The 19,057-nt window shown below is 38.6% G+C and overlaps 1 protein-coding gene across 4 annotated transcripts; it reads left to right on the forward strand.

The window, feature by feature from the left end:
• The first annotated feature begins 215 nt into the window (after positions 1 to 215).
• vgll2a (vestigial-like family member 2a) lies at positions 216 to 11,786 on the forward strand. Of its 4 annotated transcripts, none has more exons than XM_081718337.1 (4): positions 216 to 495; positions 1,490 to 1,778; positions 2,235 to 2,723; positions 9,914 to 11,786. In XM_081718337.1, the coding sequence occupies exons 1-4, from the start codon at positions 415 to 417 to the stop codon at positions 9,925 to 9,927; spliced, it is 873 nt and encodes a 290-aa protein (XP_081574463.1). In that variant the 5' UTR covers positions 216 to 414; the 3' UTR covers positions 9,928 to 11,786. The 4 variants fall into 4 exon arrangements, with proteins under 4 accessions (XP_081574463.1, XP_035379863.1, XP_035379865.1 ...); XM_035523970.2 differs by lacking the exon at positions 9,914 to 11,786 and adding an exon at positions 3,185 to 4,375; XM_035523972.2 differs by lacking the exon at positions 9,914 to 11,786 and adding an exon at positions 3,282 to 4,375.
• The last annotated feature ends 7,271 nt before the right edge of the window (positions 11,787 to 19,057 follow it).

Here is a 19,057-nt window from a genome sequence, read left to right on the forward strand (position 1 = left end):
ATATATATATATAAAATCTATGGGAAGTAACATTTTCATTCAAATTAATCATTACTTACACTACTCTAAGAGAAGTTGTTGTATGCATTTGTCATTCTCTAGGGCAATTGGTAGGAAAGCGTAGCACAACGAGGTGCATGAACGCGCTCTCTAAGATTGGTCGCCTGAGCGCTCGTGCAATGAGACGTCAAAACAACTGAGTAATTCATGGTTCGTTCCAGCTCTCCTCACTCGCGTGGTAACGTTTGAGGGAACCGGACATACACTCAAAGTGACGCTCGGATAGTGACTTTTATCTGCGCAGTGCAAGCTTTCTTTTCTTTCCCACAAGAACTGGCGCTTTTATCTCAAATGAAGCATCCTTTAATTGTGTTATTATACGTGATATAGGCTCAGCTACAGCTTGCTTTCGCCATGAGCTGCTTGGATGTAATGTATCAAGTGTACCCTCCACCTCAGTCGTACTTCGCCGCAACTTACAGCCCGTATCATCAGGTACGTGTGAACACGCTTTTTTTTTTACAACGGATATTAAAATGGTACTCGTAATCATTTTTTTCTGAAAGAGCAGTATAAACGCACTGACCTATGTGCAAATCTGTTCAACTCTGAGTATGTTTTATGTCTTTCGTAATCCACTGAGCCCTTAATAATTTTAGCACAGACGAACAAACTGGTTGTTTTTTTAGAAACTTAGCCACCCCTATAAACAAGTACTGTACTATTTCTATTCAGTACTCAAATTATATAAATATTGTGATCTAAATACATCGTACTAATCATAAGCGTTTACTGCATGTTAAATTACTTAGAAACATAATTTTAAAAAAATAGTTTGTGAACCAAGCAAATTGGCACTCAATAGAATTTGTGTAAATTTCATCGTTCATCGTTTTACTGTTATGAAGGGCCATTAAAACTGAAAACAGAGTGGGGATGCCGTTGTGAAATCTAGCATTGATATGGGTCACTGCCGCTAGACATGCACGATGACTAAGCCCTCTTTAAAGTTTTGGCACTTTCTTTAAACCTCTCACAGCAAACATACAGATGTATATGCATGTTTGGACAGAGAGGCGGTTTTCATATTTCAAATAGTGCGAAAATCTCTCAAAATACGGAGTACTTACACAACAGAAATGTTATTTGGTTTCGTTTGGCTCTGAGACAAATAGCATGATTGTTTATTTTAATTAGTATAATAGTTGTACCATTACTTCATAATAATTTTTATGTCATGATCCCAGACTATTTGGTTCAAGCCGATATTAGATTCCAGAATACATGAGCAGGCCTAGCCCTGCTGTTTTTAGGGGAGACCTTTCACAAAGCCTACAACATAAGCATAAGCCTATATTGAAATGCAATTATAATAACCCAAATTTTTTTTAAAAAAAATTAAAAGATAAGCAACTAGGTACGTAAGTAAGTCAATAAATAAATATTTCATGGTGGTAATATTTGTTTTGTTTTGTTTTGTTTTTTTCAGAAATTGGCATTTTATTCAAAAATGCAAGAAGCGCAAGAAACTATCAGCGCAGGCAGTTCGTTCTCCAACCTGTCCGCGCCAACAATAAAGGAAGAAGACTGTGCGCGGGAGAAAGACCATCCGCCCGAGGCCGAATACATCAACTCGAGATGTGTTCTCTTCACCTACTTTCAGGGAGACATCAGTTCGGTAGTGGACGAACATTTCAGTCGGGCTCTGAGCCAAGCCAGCAACTACGCGCCTAGTCCTGCCAGCAACAAGTCTGCACGAAGTGCATCTTCCTGGAAAGGTGAGGATGATGCTATCGCGTTCTAGGGCTATTATATTATTCTGTAGCGTTTAGGTATGATCATTTCATGACTAATTTAGAAAAAAGTAAAAAAACAAAAAAAAAACAAAAACAAGTATACTTTCTGCAAATGTGCAAAATACATGCAATTCTGCTCTTAACTGAAAGAGTTTTCCAACAAATGAATGTTAATTAAATATTTGGCATTAGTTGGCTATGAGAAACATGAGTGCCTGGCTTTTTCATTATTATTTTCTTTGTGTTTGTGATATGTGAATACTTATGAATTATCATGTGCCAACATTATTCTCTTGCGCATTATACATGTGTATCTTCGTTACAAGTAGGATGCATTGGCGCATGATTTTAAATAATGTTTATAGTGTTTCATGTTTTGATGCATATGGAAATAATTTTTAATTATCTCTGTTTCTCTGTCTCTTGCTCCCGCTTCAGATGGATCATTCCCAATGAGTCAGCGAAGCTTTCCTCCCTCATTCTGGAACAGTGCATATCAGCCATCAGTCACTGCGTCTCTGAGCAGCGCTCTCGGGGCATCTCATGCCGAGCTTCCTTTCCCAGCCGACCCCTATTCCACAGCCTCTCTGCACGGCCATCTCCACCAGGCCACAACGGAGCCCTGGCACCCAACCCACCCCCATCACCACCCTCCGTACTCGCTCGGGGGTGCCATTGGCACGCAGGGTTCCACTTACCCCCGGCCCTCCGTGCACGACATGTATGGGACACACTTTGACCCACGCTATGGATCCCTGCTGGTACCCTCAGTGCGGCCACACAGGCTTCCCCCCACCACAGTGCCCGTTCCTGGACCCTCGCCCTGTGACATTGGCAAGAGTGAGCCAGCCAGCTCTTCCTGGACTGGAGCCTTCCCAGGGACAGGCTCCGATATGGGCCAGGGCCTCGGCCTGAACGTAGACGCAGGTGAGAACCATGTCATCCTATTCAATCGCTTTACAAAAAATCAAAAATATCCTGTCCTATAGCAACATTACTAAACATTTAGCTATATGTCTTATAGCAAAAAGTAAAAAATCCAATAAATTCTTTAAATATTAGCCTAAACAGTCCTCATTTAAGGGGTTATCATTTTCCTGTTAATTCATTTTAGTTGTTTTTGAAACACTTATGAGTGTTATCACTGACATTTTTCCTGTTCCTTTAAAACCAAGGCCAGTGTGCTGTTATATTACCAAGTACACTGCAGACTTCTTTCGACCAAACTGTTCTTTCGACCTTCACTTTCATCACCTGTGCATTCATCTTCACTTGCTATGGAGCTTCCCACATCTGAGAGCTTTATTCCCCTCCTCTTCGGTTCCCCTTACCTTTCTTCTTTTCTTGTCTTCCTGTTCTCTCCCTCTCTTGCTCTGTCTTGCTCTCAGGTCTGCAGAGCCAGGATAAGAGCAAGGACTTATACTGGTTTTAGAGGCCCACTGCCTCTCCACCCTCCGCTGACCTCTGTCTCTCTCTGCCTTGTAGGCGGCCGCAGGCTTTTCCGTAACAGATTCTGATCTCACTTGCAGCTCGGCGCTACGCACTCTGCAGTGGGAGCATCCTGAGTTGAAATCGTCCTGCCGTGGATAACTGCCCCCCCTACCCCGCAGGCCCCCAGAGAGTCCTGTACCAAGACCCTCTAAGCTAACGCGGAGGGGAAACAGGGCCCAGTGACACTAGTGGAACAGCCATCCAGAAATACACGGTGGTGTGACCGGCAGCTGTTCTCTCACTCACTCGCTGTCTCTCAGTCTCTCTCTCCTTCACACCAGCCTCAAAGCTCTCAGCCCCTCCTGAGCAAACTCATGTCCAAAAGGAAACAAAATGAACAAGCACTTCTTTTGAGGACGCATGAGCGCCAAACTACAGAAGTGAGTGGATGTCCTTCACAAGAGGAACCATGAGTGAGAGCGGAATCAGTATTATTGCAGGTTTCTTTTTTATTAGAAATTAGAGACTGATGAGAGAGCAGCATTCCCCTATCCTGACAGAAGAGACCAGAGGCTATTTGAAGCCACTTGACTCTATATTGCTCTCGACAGCTGTCATCGACAACTGTTTTGCAACTCAGCAGACACACACACACACAATGGCAGTGCCGCTGTCCACTGTTTGACCAAGCAAGGGATTTCATAAAAGGAGTATTTTGTCAAATCCAAACCCCCACTCACACAGGGAACAACTGGTTCAGTTTTTCTGATTTGAGAATGGGGGGGATGGGAGGACGTGCCAGCAGATGGACACACACCACCCATTTCAACCGAATGTGTCTCTGTATATACTGACTGTGTCCAAATGTGACTAGTGCGATAAGTCAGCTCATTCATTATGAGTAACTGTGAACACATGGCCATGAAGGTCATGATCTTTTAATGTAGGTTCTTGTTGACTTTCAATCACCACTTGTTCAGTGTGATGGATTCTAAAGTTTTATTTGAATACATTAATATATTGCCTTGTAAAGTATTTTTTCCTTGGTACTGCATTAAGGAAAGTTAAGTGTTATATGTTTTATCTGTGCTATGTTTCTTCATCCTAAAGGAATGGAACAGTGTGATTAAATCTGCAAGTACACGTAATTATGCTGAAGCCTTTCAATATCTTGCATTTACAAAGGCCTTCCTTCAGCATCTGAATAGAATTGAGAATCTTGACGCTTTTCATAGTGAATTCATCTCGTATGTTATTTTCATATACTGATAGCACTTAAAGAACGTGAATCAAGCACCTGCTCTGACAGAGTTGGACGTATATTCGTCTGTACACAGTCGCCTCTACGTGTGGCAAGGACATGAACACATATCCAAATATCTATATAAGCGCAATCGAATCCATACGCGCTATGTGCAAAAGGATTTGGGTGTGATTATTAATTAGTGTTACTTGTTACATGTTGTTACACTGACTCAAAAATTGTGTCATAAAAAAAACAACCGTATTTTACTTTATTCGGCGTTCTCTCCACGTACTTTCCAAAACGCCAGTTCCAAGATATCAGTATTGTAGCGCAGCAGTCTTTGTGTGCATACGTAAATATGGCTCAGTGATTCCAGCCTTCCACTCCTTGAAGGAGCTCCTCAAGTAAATAATTACCCTTCGCCTTTACCAAGTTATTGTCAGAGTCTATATAACTACTGCTTGTGTTTATTGCTTTCACGCACATATGTTCTTGCATCAGTAAATACTGCGGTTGCTACATTTTTTCTACTTTTCCCATATTTTTCTGCTTTACATATACATTCAGGTTTAACAACACTTTGGATTTCCCTTTCACAAATGTTCCTCCGGTCACGAACAATTGATGCAAAGAGGGCATGCTGTGTGATCAATATACAGTGTACAGTCAGCATATAATACAAACATTATTAAAATGGTAAGCAGCTGCGCAACTACGGCGCAAAGTAACGACAAAGTACCGAAAATTTTAAGAACATACATATAACCGTTTCCGATTGTGTAGCAGCCGCTTTTTTACATAAATATTTAGAAAAGATCTGTTTTCCATCAGGCTAGCTCAAAAATCTAGCGATTACTGTTGCTTGACGCAACAAATGTTCAAGGTTATGCTGACCTTTCAGAGCATGAATGGCAGCATACTATTTCAACACACACTACACTGGCCGAGAGATACTCCTCTTTAGCAATGAAAGCAATGGTTTTGGCTTAAGAAATCATATTTTTTACCTCGCTCCATAATTTAGAGGTGAAACGGAAAAGGAGCAGAGTTAACGTTCTTGCAGACATTCGTCATTATCTGTCGTGTCTCTTGAGTTTGTATTTGATAAAACATTTGGGGAGGCTAATAATCTGTCAAGTGAATGTTACAATACTGCTATGTGTTCTGTTTTTACAGATGGTATTTTTTGTTGTAGTTTAGTACTGGGCCGCTTTACATAGAATATATTAATATCAGTTTACGACTAAAGTGATCAATTACATACAAGCCGTGGGCGGACAGAGCTTTTTAATTGAAGACGGGATAAAACAAAAATCTGTTATCATAGTATTGATTTGGGAAAGTCAAGAGGACACACAACATTTTTTGTAAAGAAGACAAGATGATAAGGAAAACGTCTGAAGGTAAGTACGTAATTAAGCTTATTAGATGTGTTAAATACAGACGTAGTGTGGGCTATAATTATTCAAGGGACTTTGAATCATTCGTATGAACTTAATTTTCTTTTCTGTATTTTTGGACACATTATGAGACAAAGTTAATAAATTTGTCCTTTTCAGGTACACGATAACCCCAATGCCACTTTTAGCATGACTGAAGTGGGCTGTGCTATTTGGAGTGGCGTTTACCTCGGGAGCACATTCTGCATGTTGTTATGGCTGTGCATAGGACAGCGCGCCCTGCTTGAAGCGTAGCCGCGAGCCCCAAGCCTGACGAGAACGACACCCGATATGTTGCCGTTTTTGTAGCTGGAACATTTGTGAAGTTAACGCATAGTCTCAAAATGGCGCCTCATAAATTGTCGGACGCTAAATGGAAGAGGTGAGAGGCGAGATGTCAATCATTATCTTCAAAACACATTCTTAAGTACTTTTGAGGAGCGGCACTGGGGGATCCGGGGCCAGTTGTCACTATGCGTACCCTTCAGACTCAACAGTCTCTCAGCAAGTCAGCGCGACTGCCCGCTAAGCGGTCCGAAAGAATTTTAATCAGCATGTATCTTGTGCTTTCTACCAGCCAAGCAATGAAATTAAACAACCGTGATGTAAATGTTACATTTAAGTGAAAGATGATCAACGTTATACCGTACAAATTTACCAGAATATTATTAACGACATGCTTATTTATAGTTCTTAACAATGAACGTGTAAATACATATAATGCAGATGTTTCGGCTTATGCATTATATGAAATTATATTACTTGCAGATTTTATCAAGATTTATTGTATATGTTCTATCATTAGTTATGTCATTACTTTCGTATTGAGGTATTGAGGTCAGCATTTTTGCTATGACCTTGGCGTCGTAAAATAAAGACCATCTTTAAATGGTAGTGCGAATATTATACTGAACACTCTCTGTCTCATTCAAGATGATCTTAACACTGAGATAATTTTAAGAAATGGGGCCCTGTCTAATCAGTGTGACCTGTCTAAAGAAATGTAACTTTATATTAGATATAGTCTATATTTAAGCGTTTTCGTGAGTTGCTTCTTAGAGTCGATATGGAATTATAAACACGTGCAAGGGAAATAGCAACGGGAACCGTGTTATTATTTGGCTGATGAATTAAATACAGTGTGCTTTCACTCCCTAAGCTGTACAAATGTGGAGCCCTTAATTAAATACATACCTTTGGATACAAAACGACACTCTGATCAGCAGTAATCAAAGCCCCTGACCCTCATGACAGTCCTGCATCCGAGCTTGGGCTTGAGGACGGGTTTATTGAAATCATGAAGTGTATACTATTCAGGCGGTATGGTACCACTTAAATGGACCACCCTGGATATAGATCTTGTGTGTAATTCATTCAGTTTATAGGTATGCCCCCATGACTTCCAATTCAGCATGTTATCACTGGCTTGTCATCAACTTATAGCAGTCCTCTGCACAAGTGGATGAGGGGTTATGGGTTGTGAGGAAGCATGCATCTTGCTGGCCCTCAGGGTCTCACTGTAGTGAGCAGAAGGGGCAGATTGCTGGAGTTTGTGCAATACCGTCTCATGCTGGTGGCCGTGGTATGTGAACACTGCTAATGCCTAAGCTGTAAAACAGCTCTATATGATATTCAGTCTATCCACAAGTGTCACATGGCTGGCGATTCTCACACCATCACTACTGGCATTTTTCACATTAGTCAACCTAAGCAGCATGAACGTGGATTTGGAGCTCAGTGGTAGTGTGTGGCAGCAAGGCCAGGCTTCTATGCAAGCCTCCCTCCGACCGCTCACTCCAAGACATTTTTAACATTTAATTTTCTTGTTATTCTCTGAACGGCACCTCATTTTACAGAGAAAACAAACAATCAGAAACAATCCTGTCTATGCTGAGAATCAACGTTGAGCATTAGCTAATAGGCGTAATGTCGCTTTTAAAGTCAGAGTGCCACCAAAGAATGGTGCTTATCCTCCATAGCATCTGAACAGGTTTATTAAACCTCTAGCCCAGGAGGCCGCAGTGAAGTCTGGAGGTGTCCTGCCCCGTCAGTACAATGCACAAACAGCTGCTCCACACATTGTCTCTGTGCCCAGCCTGGTCAGACAGAGCAGGCAGCTCTGGTGTCTTACTGGTTTATTGCACACAGATGGTTCAGAGTCACCTTAAGCATAAAGAAGGGTTTTTTATGGCTACACAGTCTCAGCTCTTGATCACATTTACATCCTCTGTAACAGCTTGCTGTTTGAGTATTACAGCACATTATTAAGAACATTAATTTAAGCAATGTGTCATAGTCAGCAGTTGTCTTGGTAATCTGCATGACCATAGGTGGCATATATGTTGTCTTAATAAGAGTTTTAGTGGGCTGTAGTTATATAGCTATAGAGATAATGATGCAGTTTTGTTTTGGGTTTTTTTAACTTTTAAGCATCCAGTCTTTGGGCCACTTTTGGAGTGTTAATTGTTAAACTGGTGTGTCATGTTTCACTGGATTATATATTATTTACATGTCAACTGGAGCTGAACGTGTCTTACAAAAGAGATGAATCCAGAGGTCTTGTCCTGGGAATTCCTGACATAACTAGGCACTTCGCTACAGGTCTGACAGTTTGTGGTTTCAAATGTCAAAATAGCCTAAAAAAATATTTTATTGCATGAATTGCACAAGTAAATATGAACAAATTTAGAGTATTATGCCCATTTTCAATCTTAAATTTTTTTTTAAATCAGCTACTTTGTGTGTGTATGTGTGTGTGTGTGTGTGTGTGTGTGTGTGGTTTTGGGGAAATATAATATCTGTGAGCTTGTTTGCCCATGGGTAAGAATTTAAACAGGTTTTCTTGCCAAAATGTTGACATGTGTCTTTAAGGTGAATTGGGTGGCACATGGCTTCTTTAAAACAGGGTAATGGGATCGTTATGCTTTACAGAGTTTGAAAGCTGAAGCTGAGCCAGTGTTTGACTGGCATTTCACCTGCGGAGAAACCAAGAGTGCGTCCGGTTTCTTCCACACGGTATTCCACTATGTTTAGAGTTCCCATTATTCCCTTCGTTGCTGCTGGCACACACGAGATCCCCCATGTGTGTGGAGTCTGCTGAGCTGTAAATGAATATGATCACACACATAAACATTGGACATTTTCATGTATTTGGATCATACTCTTGAAATATAATCATCAATCTAGTGACTGACAACCAAATTAACAAATCACAGAATGTGTCTGTTATATCATTCCTACAATTACTGAACAAAATGCGGGACTTACGGAAGGAGCGGTCGGTAAAAACAGCTGTTACGTTTATCAGTCAGGCTCTCTATGTCTCTCGACTGTTACAGAATACAAAAGCTGCACAGAACTTGCAGGAGAGAGACTCATACTCATTTTTCTTTAAGGTTCCCCTGGGAACTTCATTGTGCTGTCATCCTCAGCACTGTAAAAGTTCTGCAAGCCTAAAATTTCATTTTTTGCCTATGGAGTAAGAATTACTTGCATACTAATAAATTTAAAAAACGTTTGCTTTACTTTTGTCAGTTCCAGATATGGATGTTATGGACAGGTCTTTCATTCACGTCATGCAGAAATGTAAATGTTTCATTTATTCAACTGTCACCCAGGAATGTCATGTAGAATATAAAGTGAAGTTAAACTGATGCGGCATTTGAAGTGGGTTTCCATACACTGAGTGCATAGATTAAAAGAGCTCTGCATTCCTGAGTATTAAGGAATGGAAAACCAAATTATACTCATATGAGCTGCAGTGTGCTCATGTTGGCACAATACTCCTACATTCAGGACCTGTACTGTGTAAATACAACTGTGCTGTACTAATTAGCCTCTTCTTATAGGTTATAAGACCTTCTTCAGAGAACTAACCAGAGTTAATACTTTAAAGGGGGTTACATAGAGAAGTGAAGAAATGTTAACTATCACATTTTAGTTGAACTGAGCTTGGTGGATATGAGATATTCATGTCTTGCTACCACTGATTTGATTTACAGGAATGGCCTGCTAGGACTATCTCGGGAAAGCTAGGTGGTTGAAAGCCCTGCTGCACAGGAATCCCTTCAGCAACGGTGAAAGTCTTCCAGATGGGCACTGTCTGCTACTGCTGCGATGTCAAGCCAGATCTGTAGGATACATTTGTCCTTCAGCTTGCTCTCACTATTTTTAAGGGATGGACTCAGTCCCTGGATGGCCTCCAGGTACTTGAGAGCGTGTGGTTTGTTGTGAGTGGCATATCCTCTCTTTAAAAGCAGTGAACCCCGCCTTATACCAGTGCCTCCCCACACATAAATTTCTTTGGTGTGGTATGTGTGTGCATTTATTGCTTGATGTTGCAACCACTACATGCTAATTCTCAAACAGCATTAGTCTTACCACTGCTGAGGCCGAACAGTGTAAAAACAACCAGTGCTTTAAAAGAGCCAGCAAGGAGCAGCGAGAGATAAAAGCACACATTCCTGACTGTGAAACTATGTTGATAGTTTTCAGAGCAATGGTTACAGAGAGATGACAATATTCAGAGATAGCATAGGGTAGTGGGTGGATAGGGTAGGGATCAGTCATGTGATCAGCACAGCCTAAAACAAGCTAAACCTATCCTGGTGTCAGACAAGTAGTTTACCCATAGCTGTGTTATGCAGTTTAATAGCCAGTAACGATGTTCGGGCTGGAGACATACTGTCCTAGTAATTAGGTGGTGGGTTAATTAAGACACATAAATTGTGCTAATCTGTGCAGGGTGCAGTGCATTAGGCAGAGACTCTATTCGGTTGCATCTTTCTCCATCGCCTGGCGAGAAGTAGGAATGTGTGCTGTGCAGCTTTAGCGCCGACTCTCACACAATGTGAGGATTAAGTATCAGCCATCCGCTATGTCAACACTCCTCTCCCTTCAAACACCGGGGCACTTTTTTATGTCCTGTGACCTCTGGACCCGCGGTGGTAATAGCAAACAAACATCGTCTTACCTGCTCAGGTAACCTGACACCCTCCCACTTCCTGCTGCAGAGCCACTAAGAGCCCAGCTTCAACCACCCCTGCCATTAGGACTGTGCCCCAGGGTTCTGGAGCCCAGCTGAATGAGGGTGGCGGTGGGGTGCAGGGAGGGAGGTGCTCAAGGTTCCTAATGGAGCTCGACTGCATTAACCTTCTTTTGCAGCTGAACAGCAAAAGAAGGGAAACCTGCAGAAAAAAAAAATGGAGGGGGGCCAGAGAGATGCAGGATGAGAGGTGACAGCTGAGGTGTGAAGATGAGTGCAGGGGAGTGCACCAGCCCGTCTGGATGATGCACAGCACAGTTAAAAGGTGAAAACAAATGGCTCTGAAAGCCAGCCACTCTGAAACGGATTCTGGCTTTCAACACAATATACTCTGAATACAGATTGGTTTCTTCTTATTTATTATATCTGATAGTGAAGGCATCAGATTATATGGTTTTTAATCTTAACTGAATGGGATGTTTAGTAAGGTTTTGTGTTCATACAGCTGTGGTTGTACTTTTAGCCCTTGTCAAAAATACTGTTGAAAAAAATCATAAGAACAGCTAAATGCTGAATAATGATAAATTGCTAGCTTGTAAACAATGTATACCAATAAATAAAAGTTAGTTTACCATTTATAGCATTGTAGACGTGGTAACAAATTTTTAAAGCCTTTATTGTTTAAATTTCTGGTGTATTTACACCATTTTCTACCACAACGTTTACACTTTATAAATGTTTACATTTTTAATGTTCACAATCTTTAAATGCATACACAGAAATTGTGTAAGACTGCTCACTTTTCTCTGAAAATCGGAAGGTTTTCTCTTATTATGTCTTCAGATCTTTCATCAGCATCGGAAATGTTTAAATGTTTAACTCTTTATATATATATATATATATATATATATATATATATATATATAAATCTACTGTCAGGTAAAGTTAGGTTGTTATCTGTTTAATTCCTTGTCTGAATATATTGTTTGAGGTTACTGTATTTCACACTAATAATAAAAACAGTCTTTGTGTGCCATTTTTGAGCTCTTAATAATTATTATCAATATTATTATTATTATTAAAGCGTTTTACATTCTTAGGTACTCATGGATTGTTTTAGGGTAACAAGGCAAATTCATGTGAATAGGTTTTATTGCACATAGTCCATTGTTAATGTTCCTCTCCTGTGCACTGTTATATATCAAAAGGCTTTATTGCATAAAGACGAAACGCATTAGTTCTCCTGGTTGGTCATGACTACTGATTTAATGCGGTATTTTTAATAGATCTTTCCTATGCATGTCTAGCACGTTGTCCATACTAATTGTGATTAATGGATTATTAATGCTGCCAGTTGTGCTATGTCCATTCTGACCGTTTCCTTAGCAAAACTGTCACCAGATCTGCCTATTGTAAAACGAGTTTGAGTTTGAACGAGTTTGACACTGTTTTAGCAGTGTCTGGCAAAAGGGCTATACCAGTTGTAATTTAGTGTGATACTGCTGTCTAAGGCAAATTGTGAGTCCTTAATGTGAACCGAGCACCGACGGTTTAGAACAAACGGGTACATGAAAAGAGTCTCCTCAAATTTATTTCGAAGCTACCTTTAAATGTGGTTCACAAAGTGTCACTGGAAGAGATATCCACTGAGTATGACAGTAACATTTCAACAGTGCTCTGACACTGTAGTGTGACGGTGCTGAAATTGCACACGCATAGTGCGTGAAAACACTGGCGGAGACGTTTAGCTACTGCTTGTCACACACATAGACCCGGGGTTGGCCGAGATGTAACCGGGCAAGAGGCGCTCGGTAACAGGTGGACATAGCGCCTGTCAGTCGGTAGGAGATTGATGCACTGGGTTATGGCGCGGCCGGGTGTTCTCTTACCGCGCAGACAGCTGCGCGTCGTTCTGAGGATATGTGTTGTCTTTTACAACAACGGGTACAGTTAAACCTTAAAAAACCCCGAAGAGTGTTCAAAATAATATCAAGCTAAAATACTTTGTTAGCTGGCTTTATTTGAAGCCCAGACCTGTTTCTTAATCCTTTTTGTGTACTTTTAACATGTCCAGTTAGTCATTAACCAGCCCGTGTCCCACAAATGATTGCGAATGGGAATTTAATGTGATAGGATTTTTGCCGCTTTTTGTGAGACAAGCTTGCATGATCCAAAAAATCATATGTGTGTATGTATGTATGAATGTGTGTTTATTTATTTATTTTATTTATTTATTTTTGCTATAGCTAAACCTCTCTCTCTCTCACTCTCTCTCTCTCTCTCTCTCTCTCTCTCTCTCTCTCTCTCTCTCTCTCTCTCTCTCTCTCTCTCTCTCTCTCTCTCGGTGTGTGTGTGTGTGCGTGTGTGTGTGTGTGTGTGTGTGTGTGTGTAAAGGAAAATGACCTTTCTAGGTGAAGTGGATGTGTGAACAAAACCGAAACGTTTCCTAATGATTTTTCAAAGCATGAATTGAAAGGGTGGAGAAAAACATAGGCTTTTTCTCGAAATATTTGGACATTGTGTTTACTTCAGTGTCACATGAGCGGTTTCTTACATTCCCAAAAAATGATCTTTTGGAGAGAGAAGCGTAACACTTGGTAATCAGTGAAAATATGTTATCCATTGTTGAATGTCCATCCAACAAAGATTTGTGATTCGGTGCAGCACAATATATTAAATCCCAACATATTATAAAAAAAAATAATTGATTAAATAATTTTGTAAGTTGCAATAAAATTCCATGATGAATCAATTCAAAGCCTCCCAGAGACCACTGTTAACCGAGGATTCTCCTCCATGCAGGTGTATCCGGCTGACTTGATTGAAAAACACCTTTAAGGCCTCGTTTACAATCACCAAAAAGCAAGCATGTTCGTCCGGTCCAGAAGTCCTACACAAAATCTTGGAGATAAAATAGCATGAGGGTACAGTATTTTGGTTATGTAGGTCCTTTTTATATTAAGAATATATTTGGAAAGTGCAGAGACATTCCAGTATTCCTGGACTAAATTTTAGCCAGTAAAAAATACCCGACCTTTTGTTAGTGTTGTGAATTGGTCCTCAAAGACACACAAAGTGGACAAATATATACATATATAATAAGGGAAAGAACACGTAGGTATATATTTTTGGATATCTTCAGCATACTGTAACGGTCATTCGTGAGTTTTCTCCATATTTAGACTAAATGTTAAATCTTTCAGTTCCCACCCAGCAAAAGAGCTTTTCTAAATCACACCACAGCGCTACTGTTTTGTGGGAGCTAAGACCAAAATGCCTGCTCAGATTTATAAACCCTTTCATCAGGTCTAATGTATGGTCCAAACGATCGTGTAACACTCAACCTCTTCCAGCTGTTCTTCGGCAGCTATTTGACAAGATTTCCTCATAGCAGAAAACAAAACTGTTAACACAAATAAATAAGGCTACAAACAACAATTAAACTGAACTTAAAATCATGTGTCGATGTAATACTTGCACATAACGTAATAACGAAGCAGGCCTAAATATCGTACTAACTTCCCCTTGTAGTTGCTATACGCTATTAGTCCATAACGAATTATTTAAATTAGTTGCCCTTCACAGAAGAAGAAAAAAAAACTATACTCTCGATAAACAAATACAAAACTGAGTGAAAAACTACAGATTAATTTTCCATTGATTACAAGTAATATCCTACCATATAACATGTTTTTCTAGCAAAACTGAAGTAACCTGAGCAACTTTATATAAATGCATCAACTTTTATCTTGTTAGCCTTGATCCATACCGTGGTATAGAGATTTTCAAACGTACAGTATAAGATAGATTTCGTAGCATGGGCATTCACATGACTGTATCCATTCACCCACGTTCAGACGCATCTAGTCTTCACGATGTTTTCAATATATACAAATCTGTCTCTTTTATATAATTTGCCTTTATAAAGCCATCACAGTAATTGTTTTTTTTTCCGCAAGAGACATTCAGCACAGCACTGCACAGATTACGTTACAGATTGTTGATTGGGTCATCTCGTCGGAAAGACAATGGTTCTTTGCCATTATATTACCACTACAGTTAAATCAAGTCAATTTTATTTTGGCAGGATTCTACAGACTTTCAAGACACCTAGCTGCATACTTAAATTAACAAATTAATTACTAAACTTTTGTCAGGTACATAAAGTTGAAATAGTTATACTACAGAACCCTGTGAGTAAGTTACTTTTTTCCAAAAGTATAAGCATGTGTTTCTGTTACTCAGAGATAAAATGCACTTACAGGACAACCAAAATTGTCGGCATTTGCTTATTCAGCAAAGATGTTGAAAAAATACATATGACTACATAGTAGGACTGAAGTACATCGCCACCTGGTGGACAGGGTTTAATTTAAAAATAATTTAAAAAAACAAACAAAAAAAAACAGGATGATGAAAACTATAGTTAGTGGTTGAGTCTCTCAAAGGCATAGTTTGGTGAGAAAAAAAAAATACATTTTTCGCTCACCCCAAAAGATTGGAGCTATAAGGCTAACCTAACCAACAAATAAGCTTAGAGCTTCACACAGAATCACCACTCTAAACTGACCAGGAACCACATAATTCTATATAAGATTTCTTAAATACCTTATTCAGTTGAAGTGTGTGATGTTTGGGTATGCAGTTTGCCTGATGGTCTGATGCTCATTGGTGAAATAGCTTGAAGACAAAATGACAGAAAGTTTGACTTTAAACATGTCTTGACTTTATTTAACACTTTTGGGGTGAGAGAAAAACAGCTAATTTGATTTTTCAACAAAATATTCCTTAAATGAACCAAAGTGCATGCAAAAGGAGTTTGTATCAAAATGCAAAGAACCCTGCAGGGTTTATACAAGGAGTCTGGCCTTGCTATCCCTCAGGTGAATTTGTTTAATCTGTATTTCACTTAGTCCACACTGACGATCTTGAAAACAAAAGTGAAAAAGACATCATTTTAAAAGACTTGTCAATAGCTGACCTTCATGTTAGAAAGGACTCCCAAGGACTCAGCAACATTCTTCCTTTGCAGTCTAGAGAAAAACTTTCTAAGCTATGCTAGTAATCCGTTTTTTAATTAAAGAAAAATGTATGTGACTCTGCACTTTAAAAGCAAATAAACATTTCTATTAATAGTGGTATCTGGAAGACAGATTAAAGATGCTTAGATGGGTAGGTTTATGTGTAAGTCAAAGTACATCGCTTTGATGTTTTGCACAGAGTGCAAGATTACTCAGAACAAGCATTCTGTTAACATGCTATGTCTGTAAGAACTCCTGAAATGGAAGGTGAATAAAATTGTAAAATGCTATACTAGAACTGATGAAACTTCCTCTAGCTATATCTTTAAAAGTTTTTAAATTATGTTTTTATGATGATTGAGTTTTTCTTGCTAAAGCAATGAATGATGCAAAAATATTAGCATTTAATAACAAATTATTAGTATATTGTATTTGTACAATGTGTCAAAAATTAATCTTGTCATTAGCTGCATTTGCACATTAATAGATTTTTACACTGCAGAGATTTTTAGCAGATAGCATCAACAATGCTCTTGGACTACAATATAAAGTACAGTTATTTTTGAAGTTAAGTTCTTTGGAAGAATCATTGGACTCAATAGTTTGCAAAATTTCGAAACTTGAATTACATTCACAATCAGTGAACATGATAGATTTACTTAATATGTGAAAGCAAACAGAGTCTTTGAGACCATGGCAGCCACAACCATACAGTCAGTGAAAGAAGGAAGGAAAAAGATAGCATTACAGTATCATCTCCATGAAGCAGGTAATCATCACCCTGACTTGAACCTACATGCACGTTTTACCTAGCTTGCAATTTACTTTTTTTAAAATCTGCTTTCGGAAACAAGTAGCTGTATTGGTGGATTTCTACTGAGCAGTCAAATGTAACATTGTGCAAATTATCTGTTAATGCAGTATTTTAGAATATATTTATTTTAGAATATAATCAATTTATTTATTTTTTATTTATGATTTCTTCACAATAAAAGTAAGAAGTTTCATATTTTTGGATTCCAAAACTTTACTTTTGCAATAGGAACTAAGACATGAAAAGGAAGTATAATTAAAAATTTGCTTTCTGTTCACTACTTCTGAGGACTCATAGTGTCATGTAGAGAACTTTAGATCCTGGAGCTCAAGAATATTTTTTCTTGTTACCTTTGTTAATTTCTCGACATGGTATTTTACATCTTAGGTTATATTTGAGTTTGCTGCTCTTTAACTCATTGATTACATGAAGACGTTTAAAAATATATTAAGTTTATGTTCAGATTTTTTTTATTATTAATTATCTCAGTATCTCAGATCTCTGATGGTACACTACTGAGCCCTATGTTCCATCAGGACATTAGCGAAACCCTGTTTGTGTTTTTATTTCCTTATCGTCTGGGCATGCAGCGCACATGAACAGATTTTAATTGCTTTTTTCTTCTTGTGTACAGTTAACTAAGTTGATTTACATTTATTGCAAAAAGTAATTAAGCAGTTAAATTATGCAGAACATTGATTTGGGAACCAGCTTCACACACACGATGCTTTACTTATATCTGGATACCTATCTATCTATCTATATAGATGACTAGTCAAATGTTTGGACACACCTGACTGAATGTATGTATTTAATAGTAATAAAGGCATATTAATCTAATGGATTATGCTCGTTTGTTTCTAAAACAATGATAATTTTGGGAAATGTGTTAGGCTATATAAGAATTCATTTTCAAAACACACACAATTTTACATGCACCCTCAGTAAAGTTTTCTTTCAGAATTTTAGTTCCTCACCCTATAAGTGTCCTGCATATAAGAGAATGTCTTTAAGACTGATGGAAAAACATCATAGGTGCCTGCCTCATGAAGCTGGTAAAGAGAACACCAAAAGCCATCATCAAAGTACAGGATAGTCACTTTGAAGAATCTAAAATCAGAGATAGACAATATGTGTTATTTCATTGGTTTGATTTGTCATTTCCCTGTTTTTTAAGATGTGGAATATATATATATATATATATATATATATATATATATATATATATATATATATATATATATATATATATGAGTTATTTCTCTTCATATATATGAGTCATTTCTCTTCATTTACTACTTACAAGAAAACATTCAGTGCTTGTGCAAGAAAACTCGTGAAGTAAATATTCATTTGCTTCTTCAAACACAAATGACAAAGCTCATGAAGGGCTTGACAATTATCTGATCAGCTAAACCAGAACAATTTGAGTAGAGGAAAATGTGAAGTACATAACGTCTACATACACTACTAGATTTAATGTGAGTAATAACCTTTGGCACAAGAACACATTTATGATATGGTACCATTTTCCTAAGCCTTAAGTGAATGATTGCATATGGCATGTTAGGTTGGTTCCATTATCACCCTCTAGAGGGAGCAATGGTTTAAGACAAAATCCCCCGGACTTCAGCGTTAAGATCCAAAACCCTCTTCTGTTTGTTTATGACCTGACAGAATAATAAGCACCTTGGCCAGTGCTTCTGAACCCTATTCTCGGGGCCCAACAGACACTTTATATTTTTGTACTATTCTATCTCCAGTGCAGACGGTCCAAGTCATTAACAGAGTACCTGGGACAAGTGCAATAGGGGCTAGGATAGAGCAAAAACATGGCTCTGTGATTAGAACATGTTAACTGACCGTTTTATGAGTCTAATGCCTATGTGGGTTTAAAGCCTATTTACTATTGTGTCAGTTTAATAATGTACAGCAGTTATTATTATGAACATCAATTATTATGACAATGTAAGATGCAGGATATAACTGAGATATGTGTTTCTTTGAAGAAAACCATTCGTCATCACCTACATTTATATCACCTACGCATTATGAACTATCAGATTAATGTTGTGCCTTTGTGGTAATAAACTTCGAAACTCTACAACACCTTTACCAGAAGAACAATTAATTTATAGATGTATATCTAACTATGTGTTTAATGTATGCATAAAAATGAAAAGGTTTACGTTGTAAGCTTTCCTCGAACAGTTTTTTTAGATGATATTTTAGATGTCCGATTGCTAAATAATTGCATACATGTTAGCGAAACACGGGCAAAAGAGGCCAAACGGGTGTTGTGAGCACTGGGTGCCGGCTGTGGGAA

This window comes from Electrophorus electricus, chromosome 7 (genome assembly GCF_041902795.1).
Source record: "Electrophorus electricus isolate QZ-2024a chromosome 7, ASM4190279v1, whole genome shotgun sequence".
NCBI lineage: Eukaryota > Metazoa > Chordata > Actinopteri > Gymnotiformes > Gymnotidae > Electrophorus > Electrophorus electricus.